At 43.5% G+C, this 20,024-nt stretch overlaps 1 protein-coding gene across 1 annotated transcript in view; it reads left to right on the top strand.

Moving 5' to 3' along the window:
* Positions 1-20,024, top strand: part of SUCLG2 (succinate-CoA ligase GDP-forming subunit beta) — a 583,799-nt gene that overhangs the window by 533,787 nt on the left and 29,988 nt on the right. Inside the window, exon 11 of the mRNA XM_085624774.1 lies at positions 16,171-16,291. Coding sequence (XP_085480900.1) covers positions 16,171-16,291 — 121 coding nt within the window. The remainder of the gene's footprint in view (positions 1-16,170; positions 16,292-20,024) is intronic.

Here is a 20,024-nt window from a genome sequence, read left to right as displayed (position 1 = left end):
TTTTCCTCTAAGAGCTATCTCCCAGCCATGATATTTCACCTTTAGGTTGTTGGTGTAGTATTTAGAGGATACGAGCCAGACTCGTGTGAGAAGCGCAGACAGTTAGACGTCCTTTTATGGATTTATAAATGGACTCTTAGGACAGTGCTCGACTTTACGGATGCTCATATTAATTCCCAACCTAATGACAATAGCTTATTATAATACTTGTTGTCAAGGAGTCTCACTGTTTAGCAGACGAGTCTGCCACAGTAGTACACAGTATAAGTGCACTAAAGTACTGCATAACACTGTCCCTGACACTTCTGAGCAGGCAGTCCTGCTTTTGTGCGCACCATGTGATCATTGGTGTGTTAGAAGTAGAGGCTGTGTAGTAGAGAAATAATGTGTTGCCTTTTGCGCATGTAGTATGCTGTGCGTCCCCTTTCCCTGTAAGCATGAGCTGGTATCTGCAATGTGAGTGACGTCATGTGATGTTCCTGAATGGTGGACGGTGGAAGTTGGAAGATAGGGACAGTTAGAGGGAGGGTGGAAACATGACCCACCTGCTGTTGCTTTGATAGCCTCGAGTTATGATCTCTTGTAATAGAGAGAATTTGAAAGTCCCTAAAACTGGATTGTTTTGCGCTACTTTTATCTGAACGCCTCTAAAATGGGGGAACCGAGTTTCTGATCGCAGCCTTCAGGTGCTTATTGGACTCTACCTTCATGATTTTCATAAAAATTAGACTCTTCTTCTTCTGCAGAATGAATTATTTGTGAGGTGACGCACAGCACTGCATAACATACAAAGATAAATATGTATGGGAACAAGCCAGTAATGATGGGTGGAGTTTCAGAACATTCCAGGCAACACTTTCTGTGCTGATAGGACTATATACTGCCTGGGGCGTACCCGTTGCTACTCAGGACGTTACATCAAACGCACAAAAAATGAAGAAAGGAAAGCTTCCGTTTGTCTAACCACTGACGGTCGCCCGTGCTCAAATTACAGGGATTAACAGAATTGCGTGCCTAATGAATATTCATTGTGCGGCTTGCAGTTTGCAATCCCCTGCAACTGGCCACTACCACAGGTTCCAATGGGACCGCTTCCTGTTTGTGCATCAGATACCACCCCTTTTTGTGCTCCCACATGCCTACACCTTCCCTGGCTGCCACCATGCAAGTCGTGAAACCTTCTATGTCCTGGTGGTCCCATTCTATCACTGGCCTGGTCTGCATCTATTCAAAGACATCGTCGTACCGTAACCAAGCCTCCCCTTGGTACTTCTATTGTGCCTAATTCACCTTTTGCTCATGCAGGGACAATGGTGCTGTGCTCTGGGGGAATTTTTCTAAGAAGACGCATGCCAGGGTTCTGAGGGCCCACAGCTAATTTTCTATTGATTTCTCAATTTTGGGTTTGCGCCTGTCTCTCCTGTCCTCGTCTTTCTTATCCTGTACTGTTCAATCCAACCCCGCCTGGCTTACTTCCAGTAAGGAAACCATGTTGATGTATTCCTTCCGCCATACTCGTTCCTTCACTGCTAGCGGTATTAGGTTAGCTTGGCCAATTAGACGAGTGGTAGTGGGCAGGTCCCCTGGGGACGGGCGATTGTATTCGCTGGCGGCTTGCCCCTTGCCCTTCCCCTGCTCCAGCCTTGCCCGGCTGGGCTCCACCAGTTGCCGCCACACTATCTGGATTGCTTGGGTTAGCCACCCCCGCCCCCTTCTGCGCTTCCCCTGCTCCCAGCGTCCTGTGGGTTTTCACGTTCTGCCCATGTTTGCCCCCTGCTTCCCTTCTCCTGAGGCACTGCCTGGCTCATCCCCAGGTGTAGACCCCCACTATATTGCGTGCCTGGCCCGGCCCGGCCCACGGCCACCGGGGCATCCAATTGCTGGGTGTAGGGGTTGCTGTTGACATGGCATCTGCCTCCATGCTTCCCCCTTGGAACTCCCTTTCTCCGTGTCCCCCCCTCTGGTTCAATGGCCAGGGGATCTGGGATCACCACAGCCCCTGTGCTGCGTAGTTATTCACCCCCAGCTGAGTACCATAGTTTTTAATGTTCCCTGGCGCCCCCCTCAAAACCTAGGGCTCGCACCCGCTTATCAGTGCACAACCCGTATCTTTCGCTCAGCGCTCGTTGCTCACCGTTTCTGGCTGCCGTGTTGTAGCTCGGCTTGCTGTGTGACCCCTTGGGGGCCACCGTAATGGCTGCAGGCCCCTGTCCGCCGTCCCCACTGCTGTAACCCTCCATTTTATTGTTCTCTTCGTCCTCCAGTGGTGTAGTTGCCGTGTTCCTGTCCATTCCTGCTTGCCTTCCTAGGCTCCGGCTTCAAGTCGCCCGCCTCCGCCCTGTGTTTGCTTCAGCTTCATTCCCCAACTTCCAGCACCAAGTAGATGTCCGTGTACCTTTATACTTACCATGATTTTGATTGCACAAAATGAGAAAGCAATATGCAGTACCATGAGTTTGATTGTGTGCAGTGCTTGAATCCCGTTCTTATTGATCAGATGTGTGAGTGGGTTTTGACGACTCCCCCCAATCTGTTTCCTTAGAATGTTTTAGGGTTTTGAAACTCAAGTCTAGCAGTTTGCAATTATTTTCTTGAATCCAGAGTGGATGAAGTATTGTGTCCAAACTGATCTTAAAAGGCTTAGCTATGTCTCTTGTATAATATCTCTCTAACATTTGCCATTGTATGCAAGGTGATAGATGAATGGTTGTGTATGCGGTAACATAAACATTATTGAGCTACTTTTTCTGCTGGGATCATTTGGAAATTTCTTTGGCTAAAGTAGGGTTTCAAAAGTCCATTATCCTGGATTATCTTTCAGCGCTGAGGAATATTAAAAGAGAGCTGTATGAGAATTTGTATTTGATATTGCAGCAGTCTGAAAAGTTCTTTCATCATTTTTTTCAGCTTTATTGCCTTATGCACCAGTGTAGTTCAGTGTGAGTTAAGATTTGCATGGGTGTTACCCACCACCCTTTGAACACTTATACTATTGGTATTTATCAAGACCATTTTCTAAATTGCTTTTATCATTGCTAGACGAATTGACGGAAGTGCAAACATCTGCTGATGTACCTTACAGCCTATGTTCCAAAGGTATGCCCTTACTTGTGGTTAAACCCCCTTCTCTGCCAAAGGTCATTCCTGTATTTCACATTAATCACATTAATGTCACAATAACTGTGGCTTACAGATTTGTGTCTCAGACTCGTCCTTCTTGGCTTGACATTTGTCAGATTAGTTTCATGTGACTAGAGAACTCATCAGTCTTAATGGTCTTTCTCGAAAGAATTGTCATGTAATAGGCAGAGAATCATATGTCACACTGTCATTTGCATTGCCCTTTGCTTTCATACAGCCAGTCAGTCAGCACAGGGTGTTATTGTACTTTCTGAAAAAGGTTGAAAGTGCAGCTTTTTTGATCGATTAATCTCCTTCGCAAGCTTTCACACATCTATAATTAGTCTAGTCTGTGCTACTTACTACTGCATTTATAATGCCCGAAATGGCGGTCTTTGTGGATATTTTGTGGTCCAGCACATCTTGGTTAGTGCTGGTTCTTTCTTCCCAGAGCTTCCAACAGCACTCACTCTAAAATATTTGGTTGACTGATCAGGGAATTTTTTGTGAAACCAAGCTGTGTCAGGTCTAAAGGTATCAGCCGACAAATAGATCGGTTACCTTCTGTTTTGACTTTTATTATAAATCTCAAACTCGCAGTGCAGTAGATGCTTCTACAGTAGCAGATTATTATGCTTTTAACAACGTGGCACTGTACATTTCTAACTTCCTGTGTGCTTATTTCTGGTCCCCTTTTTCAAAATACTTAAACTCCCTAACCGACATGAGTATTACTTCATAATAGCCACCGGAGACTTGGACAAAACCAGCTTCTACATTTTGAGCAATGCTCTGCTTTCATTTGAATGTTTCTTCGGTGTTATTTACCTGTTCTGTTCCATCCAAAATCATGATCTTTTACTGATCAAGTCCAGGCAGGGTGACTCGTCAGCATCTGGATGCTGGATAGCTTTTACTATGTTTAGGAAAACAGCCATTACTACTGAACTGTCAAGATATTAGGAGTATGGCCACAACTGTATTAAACATAGATCTGAAGAGAGAGTTAAAACATGAGCAATCTAGTTACAAGACATCTCTAATCTACTAGCTCATAATTATTGTCTTTGAGCTTGGCCTTGTGTTAAGAGGAATCCTCATACAATTTTAAGGCTTCGTCATTTTCTTTCCGTGCTGACTGCTGTGACCCGCGGGTTCTTAATCCAATGCTCCAAATAGCTTTGCCAAACATAACACTAGGGAAGAGGGGTTGGCCTAACAGCTAGGGCTGTCGACCTCGAATCTGGGGAACTGGGTTGGCAATGACGCTGAACATCCTGTGATTCTGGGCAGATCACTTAATCTCCCTGTGCCTAACCAAAAAAATGAAAGTGTCCCCATGTAATGCAACTGGTGCTATGTAAAGCACTCTGATACCCGATTCGGGTCAAGTTCACGCTATATAAAACACTGTAAAAAAAAAAAAATCTTAAGAATGTCAAATTCTAAATTCCACACATTCACCACTTTTGTTGTAGCACTCACATTTTCATATTATTTTTCAATATCGGTCTTCATGTTAGAAAGTGATTGTCTTTATCTTTAAAGTATTGGTGAATATCCAAGTTGATTGTGCCCCCTACTTGTTAGCTTGTCTTGGTTAACGCTGTCTGTGAGGTGTATCTGCTTCACGTCTTCCTCATTTGTCTTTGGAGGATTTGTAATGCGCGTTATAACCAGGTAAACTTTGCAATTTCAATGATGCATTAATTAAGGCATTCAAATGAAAGGAATACCATGTTAGCTATTGTAACTAGCCTGCTACTCATCCATCCACCCAAAAAATAAAAACTGAGAAAGCCTACAGATGGATGGAGCGCCTTTCCTGGGGCTTGTTGGCAGGATACTTCTCAACTGAGTTGGGGATTACATTACCAGTCCTAGGATGAGAGGGTACAAAGGAGGCGCCCAAAACCTTTTCAACCAAGCCTGCATATCAACTGGGACTTTGTCTTGCGTAATAGAGGAACATCACATGAATCTCACAGCTATTGCAAGGAACGGGAGATGATAGGTAATAGCTGGCGATTTCGGCATATGAGCTGAAGATGCAATGCAGAATACAGGTACCCAGAGGTATCAAGGCAGGAATTGTATCTTGTAATTCATAAAATCTGGTCTTGGAAAATATTCAAGTATTACTATCTACAACTTGACAGCTCCTAAGAAAATATTCTATTCCAAGTCATGGATATGACAATATATATATTGAAGCAAAGCAAAGATATGGCAAATGTAGCAGCATAAAATGAATGTCCTCTAAAAAGAATAGGATGCCTTAAATGACTAAATTTAAAATTGTGAATAGAAAAAGCTCAAAAAGGAACTGTAAATATCTGGTTTCGAACTACATCAATTACTGAGAGTTCTCCTATAGACAATGCCCTGTTCAGTATAGGTAACTGATATTGCAGGGCAGTAGAGTTTACTTTACAAATATCTCAAATGGTATGAGATCAAAGGTCCTCTTCGATAAGCCCTTTTCGGTATCACTGTAGGTCACACCATGTATTTCCTCATGATTTATCATCTTTAGAAGACAATAATAGAATGAGCTCTATAGCCTATCTGGTAAAGCAGATAATATTAATGTGAAAACAATTGTAGGGATGCCAAAGTATTAGAGGTTACCCTTCCTCGATCCAAATGATTTCCCTTAAATAATAGGAGACAGCATTAAGACAAAAATATTGCAAATCCCTATAGCCCCTTGTGCAGCTCACCCAGTTAAAAAAGTATTCAACTCCCTGTTACCCCGGTAACCAAGGAAGTAGTACACTCGTACACAACCTCCATATTAGGCAAGATGCATAAGCAGACCAGTGCTACTCATAGGTGCACCATCCTGATAGACGATTGCCTTCTGTAAGGTTTGCATTTGGGCTGCTGTACCGGGGCACAGATTACAGTGATCGCCTATGGAGTAACTACTACTCAAGGCTGACAGTCAAGAGGCATCCACGTTGGTGATGCTTGATTGTCAAGCTCATTTAATTATATCTGCCATGAAATTCTCTTGCAACCGTCTCAGAATAATAGCTGTTGTCTCTGCAGAAACTGCTGAGAACGACTGGGTACCAGAGGACTCGCCACTGTTGACACTGGAGTCTGTAATACGTTTTTGAAAAAACAAGTACATGTCATGACCATGAACTGCAACTATATTTTATGGCAATATTACACAATGCATAACCTTTTGTGAAGGAGAAAGAAATATTGTGGAAAAAAAGTAATAATAAGAACAATGCTTGACTATAGAAATTTTCCATGGTGTGAGTTCACAAAGGAGCAGATTCTCAACGGTATTTCTGTCTGTAAGTTGACCCTAAGTATGCAGAAAACTTCATTCATGAGTGGAAATTCAGTTTATTTATACACAAAACTTGATTTGCACCTGTAAATGTAGTTGACTCTAAATTCACTACTTTTTTTCAGAAAACATGATTTGATAATGTATTTGCTGAATTGTAATATTTCACTACTATATTATAAATAATTGGATGTGAACAAGTCTACTGCAAGGCGAGGTCTGTAGGCATTCCAAACCACAGATGCCTTCCTGAGTAGGTGAACACTTGCAAAGTTTTTGGGTATTCACAAACCTTTTGCCTCAAACATTGCCATCCTGAAATGTGTGGTCATTTATTCCCGTCAAAAGCAGGAAGATATCTTTATCCAGGTTTTATTTACTATCCAGTTCATAAATGTGTTCCACTTTTATTTTGGCACCCTGGTTTATTTTTTGCCTCAGTCCAACCCTTTTACACAGAAAATATGAGATACCTCGAACTGCTACTTGCTACTTTTCCTGTTTTATATTACTTTACCCACTACCATATATGTTTTGAGGTTTGTTTTGCGAGCATGAAATATGTGTAATATGCCTCAGTACTGTAGATATGGGCCTGATTCTCAAATTGCACTTTGCAGTACGTTTTGCAGTAATACAAAACATAAAACAAAATGCACTTTAAAATGTACGTTTTGCCTATACTTACGTGTGCATAGTTCTCCGCTCCTACTGCGGAGTCTTAGCACATGTAAGAATAGACTTTAGTAGTAAATGTGGGAGGGGCAGGGGAGTGGATGGGAAATGGACCAGACATACTGTTAGCACACTTGGCCTTCAACCCTCCTGTTTTGCTGACTTCGTTTTTTCTGGCTTTAGGACTCTGCCCAATGTACCACTGCTAACCAGTTCTAAATTGCGTGTCCCTCTCCTTAAAACAATGGTAAGATTGACTTATACCCAATTGGCATATTTAGTTTACTTGTACGTCCCTATTAAAGTGGCACTACCTGTGACTAGGGCCTCTAAATTAAATGCCACTAGTGGGTCTTCAGCACTGATTGTGCCCCCTACTTAAGTAGCACTTTAAAATATCTCAGGTAACCATTGCATCATGTGTGTGCAGTTTTAAACTGTAATTTCAGCCTGGCAAAATGACAATTTTTCCAGGCCCAAAATGTCCTTTTTAATACATATAAGTTATCCCTAGAGTAGGCCCTGGACTGTCCAGAGGGCAAAGTGCAATGTATTTAAAAGCAGAATATGTACTTTTAAGTTTTACTTGTCCTAGTAGTGAAAAACCCTTAAATCCGTTTTTCACTACTGCAAGGCCTAACTCTCTCATAGTTCATAGTCACATGACTGGGTGTAGTTGGCAGTTGGGCTTTGTATATTTCTCCTAGGCAGCCACACACAATAGGGAGCTTAGGTGGGTCTGAATAGGCCATCACTGGTAGGATTGTAAGGAGGAGCTGAACACAGCCCCTCTTACACTTGAAAGGGCTGTATCCTGCCTCCACACAAATGGCTGCAGACCCCCTGTAGTTAGTCTGGAGCCAGAGCCAGGTAGACAGGGTACGGAAGACAGGGCACCTATGCACTTCAAAGGCATACCTCTAGAAGCTACTCCCCACTTTAAAGGCACACCTGGGCATAACTACTGGACCTCAGACATCAACTCTTCAGTACACATCTGGACCTGTGGCTGTGTGCTGCTGTAAGGGCTACTGCTCTGAAGGACTACTGTCTGCAGCCCTCTTGCCTGTGGGAGAAAGACTGGACCTGCATCTCTTGAACCCAGAAACCCAGAGTAACTCCAAGGGCTTGTTGGCAGGCCTCCTTATCAGAAGCCTCAGGGACACAACAGGTTTCCACCAACCTTGCTCCTGAACTCTGTCATGAGTTTACCCTTCCAAGTGATGTCACCCCAATCTTGGACCCTTGGAAGTGGGCTCAGGGTGCTCGGCCAGCCTTTGTGGATTCAGTAGAACCGATGCATCTCCTCTGCTGCACGGCACAACTTCGAGCAAAACCGATGCATTATCGCTGCTGTGTGGATCGGAACTGCCACAAAGACTCGCATCGCCTCTGCAGCTTCTTCAGAACTGCTGCTGTGCGACGCATACTCGGTATAGGCTGTTGCATTACTCGTCGATGGCTGCCTGGCTCCCCGGCAAAGACGCTGGACCACACATCACAGCCTCGCAACGTTCCACAAACCAGGATTTAAGGTACTATGTTCAGTGGGTCTAACTGGGGTCCCTATAGCCGGCCTACACTCTCTCTTGGTCGACTTGAACTTGTGACATTGTCCCAGTCTAGCACGACTAGATATTCATAGTTGGCGCTTTGTGCTTTTTGGGGCTATTTTCACTGAAATCCGCAAAATCTCTGGTTCTACTGATTGAATTTTTGTCATTTTGGTCTTGTTTTATTTATTAAAAATAATCCTATTCTAACGTAGTGTGGTATCTTTTTTTGTGGCATTTTTACTTAATAATGTTTGAAGTGCTGCAAAAATACTTTAAACATAGCCTCTGAGTTAAGCCTGACTGCCCTGTGCCAAGCTACCAGAGGGTTGAGCACAGGTTGATTGAGGGTTGACCTGTGCCTCTCCCTGATAAGGATTGTGGTTGCTGCTCGGCCATGGCTCATTCCTCACTCAACCAACAACCCAATTTCTTACACTTACTATTAAAGGGGATGAGATTAGGGTGGAGTAAGAGGGGTTTTAGAAAGGGTCAGTGAGGGGTTTGAGGAGTGACATCACTCACCCACCCCAGAGTAAGCCAATTGCTTTACTATGATGCAAAGACATGTAACTGACTCTTTTGTAGTTAGTTTACTCCTGGAGTTTGTGGATACCGAAAGTAGTACACTTAACACGAAGTGTAAACTTACTAAAAAATGCAAATTACTTCTGTGAATCAGTCCTTAAGTGAATGGACTGTTCATTTTACCTTCCTTCGTGTACTGGCGGCTTCTGCAGGCTCAGGACTAACTGTCTGTTCCTTGGGGTTCAAATTCCTGCTAATGTAAAGCTAGGTGTGAGATGTTAGTGTTGAAGTAACTCAGAAAACCAAATTATATTTCAAAAATAGTTTATACAGATTGATATGGTTCGAAAAGCAAATATAAACAATGTTAACGCAAATTGTTGCAGTATATATAAGTGAATCATGTGCAGTCTAACTTGATCAGTTGGCTTATTTATAAGATTACAATAATGCCGGAGATTGAATTCTCCACCTGATTCATTTTCCTATTGATTTAATTCTTTTAGACTCCTTTCTAATTTACGAGAGTATTTTTATTAGTCAGGCACATGCACATCAATTATACAAGCTGCATCTAATCTTCTTCAATATTTTGTCTTCTGTTCCTGTCACTGGTTTGAAGCACATGTAGAAATAAAAAAACTAGAAGAAATCTTTAAATTAGGGTGCCTGCAATATCAATTGCATATATTTATTGTGTAATAAACCCAGATCTTAAGTGAAATAAGAATGCCTAATAACTAGTGTGTAACTGAGCAGTTTAATAAAAAACGAACTCTAGTGCTTTACACAAACTGATAATTGTAAAATTTTAACATTTTTTTATTGTGAGTAATATTTTTTCATATATACAGGATGGACTGTTTCGTCGAGTTAACTGTATATATATTGCCTACATGAAAGCATGCAAGAGGGTGCTAGGCAAGTGCAATATATAGCATACTAGGTAAAAGGTTCAAAACCACTCTTTGTCTCAAGTGCCACACATTCTCACCTCTTAAGCCACCCTACATAGGAAGTACAAACCTGCTTCTGATAGATACTTCTGACTGCTGATTCCTAACCTATAAAATATCCCAGATGTCAGGCTTGATCCAAACAATTCTCCAAGCAGTAACTCCTGCGTGGAAACCGGTGGTGATATCTTAAGGCTCTGAAAGTGACAGAACGGGGTCTTGTATACATGTCACCCCTATCTTCTGACGTCTGTTCCTTTTTGACAGAATTCCCGAGTTCCACTCTTTATTTTGTTGGTTCTCTGACGACTCTAGAATAAGAATAACATTTTCAGACTGTGTGCTATAGGGACGATGTCTAAAAGACAACAGGATTCAAACTGGGCTGTAACTTCAGGAAGCAGACGTCGGATATGAACCTGCACACCATGTGCCTTTGGTGCCTGGGCTCCATGCACGACCCATTGTTGTGTGAGAAATGTGGCCTTATGCACTCAGAGGGGGTGAGAGAGCAGGGCTCAAAGCTCTGTGTTGCTGACTGTTAGAAATTGGGGTCTCTAGTTGGAAATGTCCTGCGCGTTGTCCAAGTAGGGACCCTTCTTCCTAGTCAGGGTAAGGGGGATACACTTCTAAAAAAAAAACCTTCTCACCCCTTTGGTAGCTTGGCAGGAGCAGACAGGCTTATCTCAGAGGCAGTGTGTAAAGCATTTGTGCACATATACAGTAACATAGTGAAAACACTACGAATGGATAACACACCAGTTTAGAAGAATAAGTAATCTTTATCTAAATCAAACAAGACTAAAACGACAAAAATCCACAATACAGTAATAAAAAGCAGACTTTCAAGGGGTAGAAACAGTTCTGTTCAAAGCGAATTGCAAATGCGACACTTTCAACACAAAGACCTTGGAGGCGTCAAAATCAAAAGCAACAACAGCCGCAGGGAAGGTGATATGTCAGTTCCTTACTTCCATGCAGGGGAGGTGATGCGTTAGTGCCTTACTTAAGTCCCATGCTTTTTAACATTTCACATTTATGTCAGTCCGTTGACGGCACTGATAAGAGCCTTCGGACTGTAACTAACATCTTATGCAGATGACACACAAATTGTGCTGTCCATACAACGAGGGACTGAAGCGGCTATGGCCTCTAGATGTCATGATTGCCTGAAAGATATCTCTGGCTGGATGGCCTCCAACTGCCTGATTTTGAACGCAGGCATGACCGAGGTCATTATATTTGGGAACAATCCCAATCTCTGGACACCTGACCTGTGGCCCGAAGTAATAGGCAAGCCACCAGTTCCCACAGTTAAAGCCAAGAACCTGGGAGTGATCATGGATCACAAGCTTGATTTTGGAGACCAGGTCAGCGGAGTGTTTTAGGACAGCAGTCTTAGCCCTCATTTTGTCACGGCTGGATTATTGCAATAGTCTGTACCTGAACTTGAAAAAAAAACATCTGTACAGACTCCAGTTAGTACAAAATGCGGCGGCCAGACTGCTAACTGGCATACCAAGGTTTGCCTCTGCTCGAGATGGACTTCGGCAACTGCATTGGCTGCCAGTAACAAAACGAGCACAATTCAAAGCACCGTGCACTGTCTTTAAGTCATTGATGGGCAGTGGCCCAGAATTTCTGAGCAGATTCTTTGAATGGTATGTTCCGAGTAGAGCGTTGCGCTCTTCCGAAGGAAAACTAGTATCTGTTCCCCGAATAAAAAAAGCTAGCTGGGGTGGCAACAGCTTTTCCTTTTGTGCTGTAAAAGCCTGGAACAGTCTGCCGTTGCATCTTAGGAATGCCTCGGAGCTCCTTTCTTTTAGAAGGGGCCTGAAGACATGGTTATTCGCGGTATAAGACACCCCTCCTTTGGATCCTGTGAGTCAGTGCTTAGCGCCAGGACACCTTTGGGTAGAAGTGCTCTTTAAAAGTTTCTATAACATAACATTGGTTTCTTACTGTGCAGGGAGGTAATGCATTGGTTTCTTACTGTGCAGGGAGTTAATGCATCTGTTTCTTACTGCGGCCCCAGCGTCCTTGTAGACTTGGCGCCCCAGTGCTATGCGTGCGGATCGGTTCTCAATGCAGCGTTCGCAACGGCACTTGCATTGAGTTCTTCAGTCGTGGTCCCATGATGCGTTGGTTCTTGCATCCGCACAGCAGGGCCTGCATCTGAATCGGTGCGGTGATCTCGGCCTTCGTAGATCAGTGCACTCGATGCAGCGATTTCTCGTGCCGCGGGCAGGTGTTAGGTGAGTTTCTTCGGCAATGCGTCAGAAACGGGTACGGATGTATCGTGCTTCTCTTTGTTGCGTTACTTGTCCGGCTCCCAACAGCAGGAACAACCTCCAGAGGCCCAGAACAGCAGCAGGCACCTCTTGACAGGTCAGAACTCTCAGCGAGGGAGTTCAGGGGAGCTGGGGGGGGAAGTCTTTGCATCCCTGAGACTTCAAAACAGGAGGCAAGCTTTACTTCAAGCCCTTGGAGATCTTCCTCAAGAAGGGGACATAGCACACAAAAAAAGCCCTTGTCCTTTCTTTGGAAGAAACAGCCACTGCAGGCCAACCCCAGACAGCACACAGCAAAGGGGCAGTACTTCTCCTCAGTTTCTCCAGCTCTTCTCCTTAGCAAAGGCTCCTCTTGAATTCCAGAAATGATCTAAAAGTCTGGGCCCCTATTTGTATAATACAAAATCATTTGTTCTCTGTGGCAGAGAAGCTCGTTGCCCAGCCAAAACCAGTTCTCTCCTCTCTGGTGCAGCTTCCTGGCAGGGAATGGAGACAACATTGTCCTTGGCTGGCCAGGCCCATTCAGGTGTGAAATAAATTTCCCCCCACCCCTACTCTGAATGCAGCCCAGGTCTATTCAGCCCAGCCCTGACTCACCCTGGAAAGGCAGGATACACCTCAACCTCCCACGTGGCTGTCTGAACAGAATGCACATCCCAGCCCCTGTCACTCCAAAGCTAGACCGTCTATACACAACCTAGCAGAGGCACACAGGATGGTAGGGCAAAAAAATACCTACTTTCTAAAAGTGGTATTTTCAAACCCAGAATGTAAAAACCACCCTCACTAAAAGACGCATCTTAACATGCTGAGTTCAGGCATATCAAACGTTATTTTCCTATCTTGTTCCCAATAGTTTAAAATGTAATTGGCTGTATTTCACTATCAGGACATGACACATATATCCGGGGATGTCCTACCTTTCACATACACTGTACCCTGCCAACAGGGGTACCTTGGGCCTACCTTAGGGGTGGCTCACATGTAAGAAAAGGGAAGGTTAGGATCTGGCAAGTGGGTGCACTTGCCAGGTCGACATGGCAGTAACAAACATTGCACAGACACTGCAGTGGCAGGCCTGAGTTACATTTACAGGCTGCTTATGTTAACATTCCGAAATATAGTTCAGCTACACCAGCATTGGCTGCCCTGCACTGGCTTCCTGTTCAGGCCAGGATAGGCTTTAAGGCCCTTTGTATTGCCCACAAGGCTATTGCTGGTAAAGGTTCATCTATGATTCAGTCGCTGGTTCAACTCTATGTTCCCAACAGGATGCTGCGATCTAAGCATACATTTTTGCTCAGAGTGCCTATGATCAAGCGAGCTCGCTCCGGAGGTTGCTTGTTCTCGTACAATGTTGCTATGCTATGGAATTGCCTGCCTGAGCATATCCGCTCTGAGCCCAATTACCTTAGTTTTAGGAAACAGCTGAAGACCTTTCTTTTTCGAAGAGTTATGTCTGATGAGTGAGGTGCCATGAGTAAGCGATGGGATGTCTTTGGTAGCAATGCGCTATATAAGTGTGTATTCATTCATTCATTCATTCATGTGGGTGGCACAATCAGTGCTGCAGGCCCACTAGCAGCATTTGATTTACAGGCCCTGGGCACACACAGTGCACTGTACTAGGGACTGACTAGTAAATCAAATATGCCAGTCATGGAACCACCAATCCATAACAACAATTTACAGGGTACACTTGCACTTTGGCACTGAACAGCAAAGTTCCCAAAACATCTAGATCGGCAAAACCGAAGTCCAACACACAGCATAAACAGAGGAGGCGTAGGTAAAAAATACAGGGGAATCCCATGCCAATGATGCCAGGTCTAATGCTGACTGTAAGAAGAGGTTACATTCTAAACATTGGAAACAGCTGTATTGCTCAATAACAGACTATCATTCAACATTTGCATCATTAAAATTACAAGAAAATAAGGAGGTGGCAGTCACCACATTCATAAGGGTGGACAGAGACGTTACTACCTCCGAGGGCAGGGTTGCAATGGCAGTGCCAGCAGGCACAGTAGCATGGCGCTGAGATCCCAAATTGACATCCACGAATGGGCCCCACAAATCAAGCACAAGTCAATTGTTTTGTTTTGTTTCGCAAGAGAAAATAAAGAATAATGGCATAGTTGTTACGTAAATGGGCGGCTGTTGCTACATTTTGCTTGCAAGGGATCTGTGCCATTTTTCTTTTTCTTTACTGTTCCACTTTCCATTCCAGGAATGTTTGATTAAGAGCCACAGGAATGTGGAAGATGGTTCGAAAACTACTATCTTTTGTTTTACATGTTCTGGTTACATGGGCACATAGTTAAAATATTAACTAATAACCTAATTCATGCTTAATGTCTTAGTTCTTCTTGGTAACAAACTTTATAGCCTCGTTAACCAGAGTCATACATAATACGATTAAGCCTTATCTAGTACTGTGCCTTATGCACTGGCCTGCATGCAGTCAGAAACATAAGACTCCAGCTAGCCAATCAACAACCGCCTGTTATCAAGGTAAGTAACTAATGGGGATCTTTGTCAATTACATTCTAGTCATATCCCTGGACTGAAAGGGATTTAAACCTAAGACTATTATGTCAATGTGGTCTAAAGTAGCGTTCCATTATTTTGAGACCTAATATATGTTTTTTTCAGCCGAATCCTCATTTTATCCTCATCAAACGATTGCTGTTTATTTAGTGTCTGTGTTCCAGGCAACACATTCCGAGGCTAAATAAAAGAGAGAACAGCAAAACTAATTCTAAAAGCAAATATCATATCCTGTAAAGTCCATTCTCAAACATTTGTACTAGCTGCCAGAAGAAAATGGCAGGTCTAGTTAAAAATCATTTTTATTGATCACCAAGTTTTACCTAATAAGTGCCACCATGAATTTCATCGCTTACCATTTGAACACCGCACTGTAACAAATGCATGCTCTTTACATGTTCATTTCATGCTTTATTTTTTGTGTGTTTTTTTTTGTTAAGAAAAAGAGATGCCGAGGCTGATCATAATGTACAGTGGATATCCACAGAATCCCAGATCTACCTTGAGGTGCAAAGCAACTGAAAACTATGCATCTCAACTGGCTATCTCAAAGAAGTTGAACAATTCCTTTACATCAGTTCCATGACATAACAGTGCAAGCTTGTCTGAGCCTCCACGGGTCTACAATCTGTTATCACTCATTGACCTTTCTGAAAACAATGACTCTGTTTTTTCAGGAGCTTTTAGATTCATAAACCCAAGCCAGAAGACAGAGAACCAGTTCTCCCAGCCTTCTCGCTGTTCCTCAGTATAATAAAAAGACTAAGAGGCGGTCAAAATCTGTCAGTCCAGGGATCAAACCTCACTGCCAGAGGCTATTCTTGAAGGAAGGGCCACTTACGATTTTGAAAATTGCTAAAGCCCTATTTTTTCAGACCATCCTGTTAAAGCACTCAATTATTGTAGCTTGTGCCTCAAGACAAACGGTAGCATGGGCACTGAAAACATCAGTTGATTGCAGGAAGTGAGCTACCATGAATACTATTCAGACTTGCATTTCATTCCGTACCAGTAAAATTCCTACACTTGGCTTCGATTTTGTTATGTGGTTTCTTTTTCTGTTTTTATTTTTCTAAAAGATGAAAGCATGGGTCGCTATTTCGAACACTTACTTGTTGTATGCTTGCTGAAAGTATTTAGAAGTATTCATTTCAAATTTAATAATGTCGATTTTTTTCTCATTTTAGGTTGAAGCTATACTTGTCAATATTTTTGGTGGAATTGTGAATTGTGCCATTATTGCAAATGGCATTACCAAGGCTTGCCGAGAACTTGGACTTAAGGTGCCTTTGGTGGTCAGACTTGAAGGTCAGTCATTTTAATTGAAGTTTTGAAAAAGTATTTAGCGAGCATACTGCTTATATTTAGAGTAAGTGTGTATGTTATCCACGACTGGTTAACCCGTTCCGTGCTCATGACGGAACCACGCCGTCATGAGTCACGAGTGAGCTGTGCTCATGACAGAGTGGCTCCGTCATGCTGCGGCCGTTGGCGGCCGCTCCTCCCACGCGGCGCTAATTCCCCACCTGTGCGGGCGATTAGCGCAAGTGGGTGGAGTCATGACGGAACCACTCCGTCATGAGCACAGCTCACCCGTGACTCATGACGGCGTGGTTCCGTCATGAGCACAGCGGTGCCGCACTGCCCCCAAACCCCCCCAGCGCTGCGGCGGAATTCGCGCCGCAGCGAAGGGGTTAAGTTAATGTTTGTTGTTTATATCGGACAAAGTATACCATAAGGTGGATCTTCAGCATCCTACTGTAGCAAGCTGTTGTAAATACTTATTAGCTTTGTTTGTACTTACCTTGTTTCTAGTGTTCTGCAACCCCTTCCTCTGTGTCCTTTCCCTGTTCTGATCCTAGAACGCTGATGGGGTTCTTAGTACTAGCGTGTTGTTGCAGGGGGAATTCTAGCTGGGGCAGTTGGTGTCCGGTCAGCGGTTGTGGTGTACGCTTTGTCCATGCTCTGTAATAAAGATCCTGCTTGGTACAGAAGAGGCTCCTGCATCTTTCCTACGATATTTACTTATATCAATTTGGCGACGAGTTGAGTGCGGACCGGACGTGGGAGCAAATCCTTAGACTTTTACGGAGCGGATGGACAACGAGCGGCAACGACCAAAAAGAATTCACGACGTGCGGAGCAATGCTAATGGCATGAGGGAGTGATGCTCTGAAACCGAACATTCCTCAGTGAAAGAGGCGATTTGGCGACATTTGCGAGTTAAAGTGACGTCACTCGACGAACCGTGAGTTGGTCGAATCTTTTGTTGAAACGCAACCAAGCAGCGGCGTAGCTCTACGTAACAGCGCGAGCACGCAATAACTTCAAGCGTTGCTAGGCGATTAGCTTAATGCGTAAACAATGCTAAGGGGCGCGAACTCTCGCATTGAGCGTTGCCTAGCAGCAGCACTTCGCGTCTGAGTCAGTGACACTGCGAGGTTGCGCAACGTCATAGTCTCGCGCTAACTAGCGGCCATCTTGGATTGGGACAGGAACAATATCGGGAAAAACGAAGGAAACGCAATTTGAAACCTGTACCCAGGAAAAACGAAGGACATTTCGCACGCATAGCGAGGAGCCAATAAGAGAGTCCCAGGATAAATAAATTAAACGCAAAAAGAAGCAGCTAACTAGCAACTCAATATTAAAAAAAAAAGTTTTTGGCAAAGAGTACTTTTCGAAAGTAGTGTGTATGGTTACACCCATAGACATATGTAAAATTCTGTTTTGGGGTGCATTCTAAAGTGAGGTGTGTGATAATTTTGGGTGGTCTGTGACAGAAACTTCAAAGTCATTATTTTTTTTTTTTTCACCCTTGTCCACATTGACGACGGCATGTCTCAGCAAGCAAATCAACAAGTCAATGTGACCTTACCACCTCAGTTTCTTAGTGAACCAGGAGCACCATCAATTTCTTGGGAAGATTGGATACGCATGTTCGAAAATTACTTGGACGCCTTGGATGGTCAGGATTTTGCTGCTAAACGGAAAAAAGCACTTCTTCTGAGTGCCCTTGGCAAGGAGGGACAACGAGAATTTCAGTATCTTCCTCAAGCGTTGCAAGCTAGTGGGCAACCTATTCCTAATGAGTATAAGGAGGCTGTAACAAGACTGGAAGTGAGGTTTGGTAAAGAAGAGAACCTCGTAATGAATAGATATAAATTTTATACTCACAAACAGCGCACGGATGAATCGATAGATGACTTTGTTGCACGCCTTAGGGAGTTATCTATCAAGTGTAACTTTGGGGCAATGAGTGATGAGTTGATACGGGATCAACTCATAGTGCAGTGCAACAATAGGAAGATACAGGAGAGGCTGTGGGCGGCTAAGAATCCGTCATTGAAAGTGGCTATAGATTTAGCCAAAGTGGTGGAGGAATCCGAGAAGTGTATGAAAGAGTTAGAAAAATGCAGTCCACAACAGAGTGCGATTTCAGTGGTGAATGAGAAAACAAAGGTGGAGTGTGAATCAGGCTATGAAGAGGCTGTGGGTGCGATGAGGTATAAAGGGAAGAATCCCTTAAAGAAGAGCAATTTTGGGAGAAACCCCAGCAACAGAGGTTGTTCCAGATGTGGTAGTAGTAATCATAGTTCTGATGCAAAATTCTGTTTTGCGAATAACAAAGAGTGTCTCAAGTGTGGGAGGTTGGGACATTTCTCAAGGATGTGTAGGACTAAGGGGAATGCTAGTGTAGCCATTGTCGAAGATGAACCCATGGAGTTAAAGCGTGAAAAAGATAAGATATTGAGTCTGGAGGATGATTGTATATATAGCTGTAATGAGAAAAGAGAAGTGCGACCAAAAACTGAGTTTGTGATCAATAACCGTAAGGTTACCCTGATGGTTGATACGGGTTCAAGACACACAATAATCCCCGAGCCTTTATTCAGAGGCGAGTGGAGTGATACGTCCTTAAAGGAGAGTGATATTTCTCCAACTGGTTACCAAGGAGAGAGGATAGATTTGTTGGGGTACTTCGATGCAGATATTCATTTTGAAGGAAGGTCAATTAAAGGGAAGGTATATGTTGCTGTTGATGGTCCACCAATCCTGGGTTGGATTCATCAATATGATCTACATATTATAGTGAACCCGAGAGCACCCAATCAAGTTATGGTAGTAGATGAGTACACCCTCAGTGACATACTTAACGGAGCAGGGAATGTGTTTAGAGATGAGTTGGGAGAGTTGATGGGGTATGTTCATAAGATAGTCATAAAACATGGCACGATTCCCGTACAACATAAGGTGAGGCGAGTCCCACTTTCAGTGAAGGATGAGGTTAAAAAAGTGATTGAGGAGATGTTACAGGGTGGTGTCATCGAACCAGTTGAAGCATCTTCTTGGGTATCTCCGGTCGTCATCACGCAGAAGGCTGATGGCAAAATCAGATTCTGTGTGGATTTGAGATCGCTGAATAAGTATGTGGTGGCTGATACCTTTCCCCTGCCAAACATTGGCGAGCTGGTCTCAACATTGCAAGGGGCTAAGTTTTTCTCGAAATTAGATTTGAAGAGTGCATATCACCAAATCCGTCTTCATGATGAGTCAAAGGGTCTTACAGCATTCATCACTACCGAGGGTACTTTCCAGTTCACGAGACTCCCATTTGGTTTAAGCTCTGCAGCTAGTGTGTTTCAACGCATGGTCACTGAGATTTTTAAAGGGATTAAAAAAGCGGTGTTCTTCCAGGATGACATACTTGTGTTTGGAGATACGATTACGGAACACAATGAGGTACTTAAAAGTGTGTTAGGTAGAATTCAAGATGCTGGGTTGACATTGCGTAAGGAGAAGTGTCGTTTCCTTGTACAAAACATAGAGTATTTGGGTTATGAGATATCTGCGCAGGGTGTTAGGCCGAAAAAAGATTTGCTTGAAGCCATAAAAATGGCTCCCCGCCCCACGGACAAGGAGCAACTTAGGTCTTTTATGGGACTCATAGAGTTCTATTCGAAGTTTGTGGAGAATTTTTCAAGTAAAACTATGACTCTGAGATCGTTACTTAAAAAGGGGGTGAAATTTTGCTGGAGTG

This window comes from Triturus cristatus, chromosome 9 (assembly GCF_964204655.1).
Source record: "Triturus cristatus chromosome 9, aTriCri1.1, whole genome shotgun sequence".
In the NCBI taxonomy this organism is placed as follows: domain Eukaryota; kingdom Metazoa; phylum Chordata; class Amphibia; order Caudata; family Salamandridae; genus Triturus; species Triturus cristatus.
This window is presented reverse-complemented; position numbering and strand designations above follow the sequence as displayed.